Source organism: Neovison vison, chromosome 5 (assembly GCF_020171115.1).
Source record: "Neovison vison isolate M4711 chromosome 5, ASM_NN_V1, whole genome shotgun sequence".
Lineage (NCBI taxonomy): Eukaryota > Metazoa > Chordata > Mammalia > Carnivora > Mustelidae > Neogale > Neogale vison.
The window spans coordinates 113652596-113665284 of NC_058095.1; the positions used below are offsets into that span (position 1 = coordinate 113652596).

At 37.4% G+C, this 12689-nt stretch overlaps 1 protein-coding gene across 5 annotated transcripts in view; it reads right to left on the reverse strand.

Moving 5' to 3' along the window:
• Positions 1–12689, reverse strand: part of DGKH (diacylglycerol kinase eta) — a 178479-nt gene that overhangs the window by 65766 nt on the left and 100024 nt on the right. For 4 of the 5 annotated variants that reach the window (XM_044249809.1, XM_044249813.1, XM_044249810.1 and 1 more), the window contains 2 exons: positions 4413–4517; positions 4006–4138 (listed from right to left, as the gene is read on the reverse strand). In XM_044249809.1, the coding sequence (XP_044105744.1) occupies positions 4006–4138; positions 4413–4517 (238 nt within the window). Of the gene's footprint in view, positions 1–4005; positions 4139–4412; positions 4518–5657; positions 5717–12689 lie in introns of those variants that run through there. The other variant, XM_044249812.1, reaches the window with a different exon arrangement.

Below are 12689 nucleotides of genomic sequence, written 5' to 3' on the forward strand. Positions count from 1 at the left end.
CCGGTTGTAAAATAAGCCATGGGCATGTAATGCACAGCATGGTGAGTATAGTTAATGACACTCCTTCGAATATTTGAAAGTTGTTATAAGAGTAAGTCTTCAAAGTTCTCATCCTAAGGAAAAAATTCTGTAACTATGGAAGGTGACAGACGTTCAGTAGACCTATTTGGATAATCAGTTTACAATCTGTACAAATATCAAATCAAAAACACAAAAGAGAGAAATAAGAGGAAACAACCAGGAAAGCAGCAGCTCACATATGAAAAACAAGTAAGCCACAGGTTATCTGAGAAAAGGACCCTTACTTATGAAAATCAGAACTTTACTACTACTAAACTTCATCCTTTTAAGGATACAAATTATCCAAGCACTGGTCGATAAGGATGTTATACCAGTTTCTGACTTCGCAGATACTTAAAAGCAGAGATCGCGTCAGTGGAAATAGAAAAAGTAACTGCTCCTAAATGCTAATGGAAGGTGGCTCTTTTTCACATGATTTTTGCACTTCTAACTGTAAACCCTTAACAGGTTTAAAATGATAGAATGCATGCCATTGTTTTAAAAAGTCCTAATTATAAAAACTCTGATATTATAGTCCTAATTTATAGCCATGTGGGTGGCTCAGTCCTTAAATGTCTGCCTTCAGCTCAGGTCATGATCTCAGGGTCTTGGGGTCAAGTCCCACAGGGCTCCCTGCTCAGCGGGAAGCCTGCTTCTCCCTCTCCCACTCTCCCTGCTTGTGTTCCCTCTCTTGAGGTCTCTCTGTCAAATAAATAAATAAAATCTTTAAAAAAAAAAAAAAGTCCCAATTTACTGTAGCACACAAATGAAAGGGTAAAATCCCTGAGTGTCTATAGCCAAATGTTCGAAATGCTTCATGATGTCATGGGGAGCTGATATGCAAAAGGTCACTTAAGTGGAGTCGGTTTTTCCTTGAAAAATATTAGTCTAGACATTGGAAATGTTTCATTTAACTAGTCTTTGTGTACCTTGACAAATTCTTTCCTGGAAATCCTACTATTTTTGTGATAAATGACTTGGGGACTCGAGCACAGACTTCATAGACAATAAACCGGTTTTTCAATGGAATCTCATTGCTGATAGACAAATGTGTAAGAGCGAGCACCGAAGGAAGTAAGCTTGGTCTGAAAAACAATTTTAGCATGACCTTCTCCCTTTTGCTCCCATGCAAGTGACTATTTTAAAACTGAGGATAATTAGGAACTCTAGGTCTTTCATCTCTTACGGTATTTCTCAAAAGTGTGGTCCTAGTTTTAGTTTTATCTGCAATTAATTCCCAGGTACATCAAAGTCTTTGATATTAATAGTCAATAAGGGTTTTTTTTTTTTTTTTAAGAGGAAAAGGAGGAAATAAAAGAGAGCAACAGGGAATGATTTCATGGCTTTTTTGAAAATTTTGCCATTAAAAATCAAATAGCTCATTAAAAATAAAAATCACACTTGTAATAATAAAGTGCTTCGTGCAATGAGTCTTGAAAATTGCAAAGGTGCTTAATGTAGCGTACAATAAAATAAAATAAACTATACTGTGATTACAGTCACTAAGGAATGGAAATAATTAATAGTCACCTTAATTTTGTTAGGTGGCCATTCTGAAGTTATTCTGAAATAAAGCACTTTCCCCTGACCTACAAAGCTATTACTTAAAAACACAGAACTTAAAAAAAATATGCTGACATGTCACAAAATTATGATTTTTTAATTGCAATTTTCAGTCTACCACATTGAATCTTTTTAAGTGTTCAATTGCGGCTAAGATAAAAATTCATAGGTACCTACGTTAACATATTTGATGCTATTGAATCAAAAAGAAAAAAAATCACCATTTAACTTTTTTGTTCAGTTACTGTTTAAATAACTGTGAAAAACAAATAGGCTCTGAAATTATTACTGACATTCTTGATTTAGGGAATCATTTATGAAAAGTATTTTCTGTCTATTTTTCACTCCTATATTTTACATATACAAGGCTTTAAAATAACAGTTTTAGTAATTAATCAACACAAACTCAGAAGACAAATCAGTATAGGCTTGTTTTCCTGTGAAAAACAAGGGCAGAAGGATTAAGTAAATTTAGTGATGGCTTCACACACTAGAAACTGAATTCCATTCCAATACAAAGTTACTCACTTCACTGTGGAACGAATTTTTCTTGTATTTGCATCTCTGTTTTTTCTAAAGCCTCTTGCATCCTATGTCTTTTGTTTTTGTCAAGCAAGGAGTTTATTCAGATTTGGGGGGAGTGTCTAAAGCTTAAGTATGACTTGAATTATAAGAAAATGATCCTAAATAATCACATTGTCGTAAAATTTAAAAAAAAAAAACTTCTTTATACATTCATAAAACCCTTAGGATTTTTAAAACCTTTTGCTACAGTTCTAACAATACCAATGGGCAAGACACCATGTATTTAAAATTTTTATCAGCAGAGAAAATGAGGACTAACATATATTCTTCTGAAACTATAATTCAAAAATACAGTAACTGAGACATTAAACAGTCAGGAAGACTTCATTATTAACAGAATAATGATAAATTTATTGAAAGACCTTAAGTTTCTTATTCTCATCGGTTAATACAATTTTCATTTTTCTTTTAAAAGATTTGGAAAAATACTTAGTCATCCCAGTTTAAACTCAATATACAAACAACTAAATATATCTAATTTATGCATAAATCAAATCAGTAGGGTACCAGAGAGTATCTCAGATCTGATATATTTTTTAGGATTTTTGGAATGGGAGACTAGGAGGCAACTAAAAAGACCTTCAAAGTAACACCTCAGAGTATTACACTTGGTAAGAGTAACTCAGAGCCACAGGAACCCTGGTAGATTATTAAAGTCATAAAGGGCAATTACATCTCGTTTGCAACCACTCTTTAAATCTTAAAAATACAAAACCAATGCGTAATGTCCCTTCCAAATGTTCATTTTCACAAATTTTAATGCCTTGGGTCATGACACAATCCGTAGTTATTTACTTGACGGATTTCTTACAGAGCACAGTTACAACCTTCCACAATTTATTTGACTAGAAAAGTAGTTTCCTTGCAGATATATCCTCCTATTTAATTTTCATAGCATTTGTGAATATAAATGACTATTATCCCTGTTTTGCAGATCAGGAAACGAAAGTCAAAACGTGGAGCTACCTTAAAGTGAACGGAAGCTGGGACTCTATTACTATTTCATTATGGAGTCTAATAAAGTTATGTTCAAAATTCAGATTTTTTTATATTAGAGAAAAAAGCTAATATTAGTATTAGATCTAGTTCAGAAAGTAGTACACAGTAGTGTGATCACTGAGGTATGGAATTAAATAAGTCGAAGACGTTATGAGGTTTCTCTTGGTAAGTATTAGTATATTTGCTTCTGCTGGTCACTGCTTTTTTATTAAAAAAAAAACCACCACCACCACCACCACCCACAAATACTATAATGAAAACAACAGCCCTGGGCTTATTTTCAAAAAACTTTCAAGAAATTAAAAAGGATGGCATCCATTCAATTAAACATTAAGTGAAATAAAAGAAAACATTTAAAACAATGAAACAGAAATAACAATGGGAAATTCTGTCAAAGAGCCTGTACTGTCCTCACTGAAAGTTTTGTCCTCATAATCAGTCGGAACAGAAAAAGAAGACCAGAAAACCAGAAAGACGGATACAGTCTAAAGACGATTTTTAAGCAGCAGGCGCTAGTTCCTCAGACATGCAATACTACATTTTGATTTATACTTCCTTCCCAGTGATTTGTATTCATCTTTCCCTCAGCAAAAACATTTCCCAAGCTGGTCCTATGTGCGTCGAGCTCCACTTGAAGCTACGGTAAAATCTTAATGCTACGTTCCCACTGAGGTGCTCCCAGCTCCTGCTTCCACCCACGGGAATTGGCTTCCAGGGGGCACATTTCTCTGCTAGGCTGGCAGCGTGTTCCCAGTGTGGTCAGTGGTGAGGGAGAAGGCGGGTCCCGGGCTACAGTACCTTCACAGGACAGGCCATGGGAGGTGACTCCAGAAAGACTCTCTCTGCACACGTTACAGAAAGTGGGTCGCGCGTGGGAGCAGGCGTACCAGTTATGCATCCCTGAGAAATGTTCCACGTTAAACTGGGCCACCTAGAAACGAGACGTGAGCACAGATTTGCCAACCAAGAGAACAAGACGACAGACAGTGAACCTCAGGGATGCACTTAGTTAGGATTAACATTTCAAATGTGTACTTTTTAAAATGGAAACACTTTAAGTTAAAAATTTAAAAAGGTCAACATCAGATGTAAGCATGTTGCTTAATGAATCTGCACATACTTTTCTTTGCGGAATATAGCTTTAGCTCTTCGAATGACTTTCCTTCTCCAAGAAGAGAAGGTGCCAGGAAAAGATGCTACTTTACCTCGTAAGGTTCTCTGGTCTGTACAGACTTCAGTGAGCTCATCCAGTCCTCCATCTCCTTCCTGTTCTCAGCACACAGCATCAGTCTTCTGAATGGAGTGATTATCTGAAAGGGGTAATTCGATCTAATGATTGTTAGTAACTAACAAGACAGATTATTGTAAAACCTAGCAATCAATCGTACGAGGAAATTCCATTTCTAATCTTGTAGTCCTCATTTCCTTGATGAAGACAGTAAGAGTCTCTGTAACATAAAAGAGTTTTAGTTCTCTAAGTACGACACAATGGGGTCTAGGAAAGAAAAATGCCAAGGAGGCGTTTCTTGTCTTTAGTATCATTGCTCCTTACTTAGGCTTTTTTCGCCCAGTACCAAAGGTTATGAACACGAATAAACAATGTACTCCTATCTCATGGAATGTATATTGAAAACTGATTTTTAAATATACTTCAGAATAATTCATAGTAAATTTAGAATTCAGACACAGTTTTCAATATGGAAATTCAAAAAACTGAAAACCAAAGGAATGCAATATTGAATAATTCATAATCAGTTTGTGATAATGTCAGGAATATTCTGTTATTAAATAATGCTGGATTTACATATCCTTTCCGTTGTCTATTTTAATATGATTTAAACAGGAAGGGTATTTCCCCCATTGAATAGAACTACTACTACTTTTTAGTGAGAGCAGGGCAGAAGAATTAACGTCAAAGTCCTTCAGTTGGCGTTAAGGGAAGAAAAGAACTGTGACTTTCATCTTTTCATCATGTCACTAAAGAATGTAAATTAATTGTATTAAAAGGCTTAAGCAAGTGAAATGAAGATTGTGCTTCAAAAGTGAGATTCTGAAATGACTTGAAAGGAGCCTCTATTTATGTGGGAATACAGTATTCTCGGTGTAATCCTGAAGTTGCTAAATCCTTCGCATTCACTGCAAAGAAGGGGCCCTATATTTACCTGTGGAAGACGAGCAAACTTCACATGCCTACCTCGAAACTCTCTCTAAATAACAAGTCATATACTCAACTTACATAGCCAATAAGAAATTTTCTGAAATTAGAAGCCATTCGATCAAGTGACCGTCTACATACTGCATTATGGAGCAGATGTCTGAAGTCCTAAAAAAGCAGTTATCATCTAAAAACAAAAGGAGCAACCCTGCAAGCCTCAATCACTGCTGTTCGTCTTAGGAAATAAGCCCATTATTCAGAACTACAGAGATCAGCCTCCTCTTAGCTTACTCACCGCTCATTGCCTCCTTTCTTTTTGTCTTTGGTGTAGACGGCACAATCCTTCCTTAAACCCAGGGGCCTTTCATGCATCTGACAGGCACTTGCACTTAAATACAGCCAGCCAGAAGTCACATGGAGGAGGAGCACCAACCGCTTAGCTTTGGGTGTTTGTTAATTGCATATGAAATTGAACAGAACCTCACTTCTGCATTTTCTCCTGTTTTTCACCACCCTCTTTGGATAAAGCTTATTAGCAGTTGGTCACTTTTCTTCCTGAATAAATAGTTAATGAAAGAGCACTGCCTCCCTCATTACTTAGGAGCCAAATGGATGCTTTATTGCTTCAAAATGTTTTTCTAGGACAGCTCATCAAATGCAGCAGAAAAGACAGCATTAAATCATAATACTCTCCTGGCTCTGACAACCAGCCGGGCACTCCAGAAACCTCCCAGTTTCACTGGACTGACTGAATAAATCTGATACTTATCTGAATAAATATCACCGCTAGCATATTTTATTTATTTATTTATTTATTTTTAATTTGCTATACTACATGATGTAACTCTAAGGATTCCCCTGCTTTCGTTGTAACCTTATAGTGAGACACACATTATTCAGATAAATAAATCAGGCTTGTTATTTTATTCTTTGATTTTGTTTATCATTGAATTCAAAGTAAAGCAAGATGTTTAATGCCTTTATGTTCTTTAAAAGTCACCGTGAATTCAATAAAAAAGGGAGAAAGAAGAATAGGGAAATAGCTTTGAATTTTTCTTATAGCTTTTGTAACTATATAAATGCCTCAATCCTAAAAAAATTCAGCAACTTAAATCATGCATGCATCTTATTTGCTAAGGAAGTAAAAGGTGTACTTTTGTAATTTCTCCTTTTTAACAAAAACATGCTTTAAAAAGTGGTCAATAATAAGCAAATAAAGATCATAACACAAAAGGTGTTTTAAGAGCCAAAAAGAACTTATAAGTAATTTTGATTTACCGGTCTTGTGATTGAGTATGATTAAGAAATCTACTGATTATAGTTATATTATAAGAAGTCTGTATGAAAAAGAAAATCCTTTGTAAATCATGTGATGCAGAGATGTCTGGCTTTGTGCCTTCACTATAAAAAATACATCCTCCAGGAGCACCTGGGTGGCTCACTGGATTAAGCCTCTGCCTTTGGCTCAGGTCATGATCTCAGAGTCCTGGGATGGAGCCCCACATCAAGCCCCACAACAGTCTCTCTGCTCAGCAGGGAGCCTGCTTCCCCCCTCTTTCTCTGCCTGCTGCTCTGCCCACTCATGATCTCTCTCTCTCTCTCTGTCAAATAAATAAATAAAATCTTCAAAAATACCTCCTCCAGCAGCCTGAAGTTGTCTGGGCCCAGCTGATGACAAAGCTGTTCACCAAGTAAACCTGTAAGGTCTCCCAGTTTGGCCCTTTCTTCTGGGGTAATCTCAAACCAGCCTACCAGAGCTCTGAGCCCTCTCCCCACCTTTTATTTAAATTCTCCCTCAAACTCCACCTTTGTAGGAAAAAATGGGACAGTCACAGTTGTTAGCTGATAAGCTTTGGTTGTACCCTAACTGAACCCCATCACACTACAGGGGTTTCTCATCCAAATCTTTACTAGGAAAATATTTGGGAAGCAGCAAACTCTGGAAATTATTTGGCTCTTATTCTGAAAGTATCAATATACTCAGCCTTTTTATTATGACAGCCGAGTACGGTGGGGAGTGGAAAGATAAGAGGTGTGGGGAGGGGGCTAGTCCCAGGGAGAGCTCTCTGAGACTCAGCAGGGGCAGGGGCTGGGGGGTGGGTAGTGGAACCAAGGCCAGGAAGTCTAGAGGACTTTTTGCCTTCTTTTTATTTTATTTTATTTTATTTTGTTTTGTTTTATTTTATTTACTTTTTACCTTTCTTGAAGGATCTGCAGCTTACCTATCTTCAAGTGTCCTCTAGCCCCTGTCCCTTACTCTCACCCTCTCTCTCCACCACCCCAACATCCCCCCCAAATTTTTTTCACGCACATCTGAACTTATTTCAGTCATTAGTTTTCAGACTATAACCACCACTTCGACCTCAGATTCTGAAAACTCCAGCGTTTCCTGAGCATTTACGGTATGCTAGAGCCCGGGGCCACAAACCACAGGGGCTTTGTCTCAGTAATCTAGAAGAGAGACAGGGAAGTAAACCAAAGTTTGCTTGTCCGAAAAAGAGCTGTATAAGATGAGCACAAAGGAGAGACATGTAAATCAGTTTCCTAAATGCTGACTCAAATAATATCCAAACACTCCATTAATAGACATATTGACCCATTTGGAGAGTTACTGGTCTGTAAGTATTAATCCAACAACACTAATACATGTGTATAAGAATTGAGAATTTCTCAGTCTGGTAAAGCATACAGATACATAAAACAGGAGACAATCTGGCATTAAATATATAAAATTCTATAGATGAGTAACATTATAGTGAAGACTTTAAGTACATAAACATGCACAGGGAAAAAACACAAATACTGAACTGGTCATCTTTTAGTGAAGGGATTACAGATAATTATAATGTTTTTAGTTTGTCTATGGTTTCTAAAGCAAATTTGTTGTACTATTGTAATGAAACATAATTATTTATTTTTTATTTTTTAACTAACAAAAGGATGGGAATTCAGAACTTAAAACTCTGCGTTGTTTCAAAGCAGGAATTCTTAAAGTTGGCTGTCCATTAGAATCACCTGGGAGAATTTTTAAAATCCCAATGTCTGGGCCACAATCACACTGATTAACTCAGAACAGAGGAGGGTGGGACCCAGGCACCAGTTTTATTTTTTCTAACTTCCAGATAATTGCAAAGTTCAGGTACGCTTGCGAACCAGTGCCCTAAAGATATTTTGCTGTTCCCCACAACACAGTTAGAACTTAAAAAATGATGGATGTTTCTAGAACCCAGTGAATTACAGGAATTGCTAATCTGCAAATTCTCAATTAGAAGCCACTAATGCAACAGGAAAGAGATTCAGTGCCTCCACTCTGGATTTAAGCCCACTTTGAATGAGGACCAACAGCAGCCTTTCTCACTTGTGTGGCTATGAACAATGTTCCCTCCACTCTATGAGCCTTGGTGTGGTACCTGCTAAGTGAGAAGAAGGCACTAACTCCCAGCTCTATGGAGTGTGTATGGGTGAGTGAGACAATCCATGGAACACATTCAGGACAGTGTCTGTAAGAAAGCCAAAGCTCCGTAAATATTAGCATCCCAGTTCTTGGTGCTGACAGAAATTGTGTATACATGTACAGATTTATATATATCTTTTAAAAGTGTGTCCATAGTCAAAATAACATGAATTTGGGATGCCTGGGACATTAGGCATCTGCCTTTGGCTCAGATTATGATCCCGGGGTCCTGGGATCGAACCCTGCATGGGGCTTCCTGCTCAGCGGGAAAGCCTGCTTCTCCCTCTTCCATTCGCCCTGCTTGTGTTCCTGCTCTTGGTGTCTCTCTCCATCAAATACATAAATAAAATCTTTAAAAACAAAACAAAACAAAACATGAACTGGAGCCATTTTGCCAACAAAATAGTCACTGACTAGAACACACCAAAAGGGGAATAATGATAATCAGCTGCTCCTTAGAAGGTACTGGGAAAATGTCAACAAACATGAGGAAAAAAACCATCCCTCCCTTAACTGCACAGCATCTCATCTCACCCATAGCGGGAATATAAGATGGTAGAAGGCTTACCAAAACGAAACACATCAGATCCCTGCACAATACTGAAGAGCTGGGCATGCCATCTCTAGTAGGGTACCACGCTTTAACTATTCCAACAGACAGTTCCTTCTTTTAACTCAGATTTTTGATTCTGCAATGAAGGAAACTCTGAAAACTTCTGTGGTAATCTGAAATGGCCAACAACTTTTTCCATTAGAAAATTCTTATTTCTGATCTAAAGCTCTTTACAACAAACTAATCATATTTGCCCAATGGCAGTCCTTTTTTGGGAACTATATATATATTTCAGGAGCTCCTGGGTGCCTCAGGCAGTTAAGCGTCTGCCTTTGGCTCAGGTCATGATCTTGGTGTCCTGGGATCAAGCTCCATGTCAGGCTTCCTGCTTGGAGTGTCTGCTTCTCCCTCTCTTTTCTCCCCCCCCCCTAATAAATATATAAAAATCTTTTAAAAAGTAAACTATATACTTTTTTATTTTTTTATTTTTTAAGATCAGCTTTATTGAGATGTAAGGCACAATACTAATTTGATTCATCTGCTTAAATTATACAATTCGATGGTTCTGGTGTATTTACAGCATTATACAACCATCACCATCATCTGTTTCAGAACATTTTCACAACCCCAAAAATGAACCCCCTTAACAGTAACTCCCCAATTTCCTCCAAACCTGGCCCCACCCCCAGCCATTGGCAACAATGAATCTACTTTGTCTCTGATTATGCAATGAGTAAATCATGGGAATAACAGGCACAGCATAGGACAGTCAATGACACCGTAATAGCGCTGTACGGTGACAGATGGGAGCGACATTGGTGGTGAGCACAGCATAATATAAAAACTTGTCCAATCACTACAATGTGCACCTGAAACTACTGCAACATTGTGTTTCAACCACACCCACACCCAGATAAAAAAAAAAATTAATGGAAACAATTTTCTAATTAAAAAAATAAAACGAGGTTTGACATAAAAAAATTGATGCCATGTTGATAACAACTACATAATTCATCTATTTAAATCAAATCAGTTCTTTAATCCAAATGCATTTACAACGTTAACCTGATATCCAAACTTGAAATTCAAAAGTATTGCTTTCCAGAGATGTAATTGCAAAAGTAAAAAAGGAAAAATTTAAATAAATACAGGAAATTAAAAAAGAGAGAGACTGACAACATTGCAACTTTGAAAACATGCTAAGTGAAAGCAGCCAGTTACAAAAGACCACATATTGTGTGATTCCATTTCTATGAAATGCAACATTTTTTTTATCTTTAGTGATTAAACCTGAACTATTTGATTGAAATAAAAATTCATATGCAGTAAGAAGCCTTTCTTGGACAGCAGAACAAAAAGAAAGTTTAGTTGTCATCATAACAATTTTTTACTGCCTGTGTTTATTATAACTTGTGGGATATAATTTGACTTTTGTCAAAGCCAATTCAGGTGTAATTATGTGTCTTTAGCACTAGGTTTGCAACGTCTGAAGTTGCCAACAGCTCAGTTTTAAAGTACCTACTTCTTCATCCTCCCTCATATATCTACAACCAGCTCTTAAATTATGTATATATTGCATTTTTTTATTCTTATTTTATGAAACGAAATAATTCACTCTGACAACTTAAATGTGCCAAATTGTAATGCAGTCCCTTAAGTGACTATTTTGAGAGTAGAGATACTTACTCCCATATTTCAAATGGTAACCAGGGAACCTCAACATCCAAGAGCAGAGGACCTCAGCTATGTGTGTGCACCTAAATCAAGTCAAGGATTTATCCAAAATACAGCCAACCATGCTCCAAACCAGATGCGGACATCGAAATCTTAGTTTGGAGGGAGGCATGGATAATTTCATTTACTCTGTAGTCTGGCAAAGCCACACAGGTGATTCTGATGCACGCCTCTGTGTTAATCATGGAAGGTACTAGAAGCATCCAACTTTGCCATTAGTCAAGTCAGGATCTGGTCTCAGGAATGGAATGAAAGTGCTCTTAATCTTCATAGCTCCTTATCTCCTTTTCCAGCACCCTTGTGCTCCCAAATTTCCAGTGCCCTCAACTGTCCCTAACAGTATTCAGTATTCAGTGAGGGATCCACTGGAACGAGTCTACCACCTACCCCACCGCATGTGTATAACAGAGGCCCCAAAATGATCATCTCTGATGTTTTTGTTTGGCCATCCTGTTGGAACCCTGCAGTGCTGTGTTGTAAAACCACAACAATGACAAGAAGTTAAAATCCATCATTTTAGACATGTACTTTGCTCTTAAACCTATTTTCTTCTGCTGGCTATTTCATACACTTTGGTCACTAAGGGGCCCCTGGAGGCATCTGAGGTTGCAAGTCCTGCACAGACTGACTCCTTTTCCCGCTGGGGTCAATACTTTCCTATTTTATCATCCAGTCGCCTCAAGTCTCATCTATTTCCAAAAATGACAACTGCGGATCTAAAAGTGATTTTTTTCTGAGGTGTTATAGATGATAAAGGTTCAGTGCCTATTTAGTCCCAGTGGTGTTTGAATTTTAATGGAAGACTAAGAAAAGTACCGTGTCACAACAAATGTGGTTTTGGCACCAAGACCAAAGAAAGAGCCAGATAGAATTCAAATCAACTGAATAACAGAATTTTAGATTAAAAAGTGAGGGTGCCTGGTGGCTCAGTGGGTTAAAGCCTCTGCCTTTGGCTCGGATCATGATCCCAGGGTCCAGGGATCGAGCCCCACATCGGGCTCTCTGCTCAGCAGGAAGCCTGCTTCCCTTCCTCTCTCTGCCTGTCTCTCTGCCAACTTGTGATCTCTGTCTGTCAAATAAATAAATAAAATCTTTAAAAAAATAAAATAAAAAAATAAAAAGAGACCTTACTGTACTGATGTAATACCCTAAACATTCTTCATAGAGCTGTGAACACTGTGGAACCTGCATTCTGTGCTCATGCAGAGAGTAGTTCCACAACATCTTGGAGCACAAACCTGACAATATCTCAAATGATGTCAAATAACATATAACGATGTAATGGGCTAAACAATAAGACTGAGGTTGACAGGTAATTCATATACACTCGAGAGCCTCATTATTAATCTACTGCTGGAATTTATAAAGAAATTCTGCTATGCAGGCAGTGTTCGATGTCAACAGGATTCTAAATCATATTGCTTGAAAGTTGAACTAAGGTCTTCCTAGTCCCTTTCAGAAAGATCTACAAATCTTTTCAGACATCTGTTTCGAGCCATGTTTAGATTTATACACAAATGCACATACACACCCTTCACTGAGAGTTAAAGAGGATCTTTGCAAGTCATTCCATCCTTCTGGTTTTG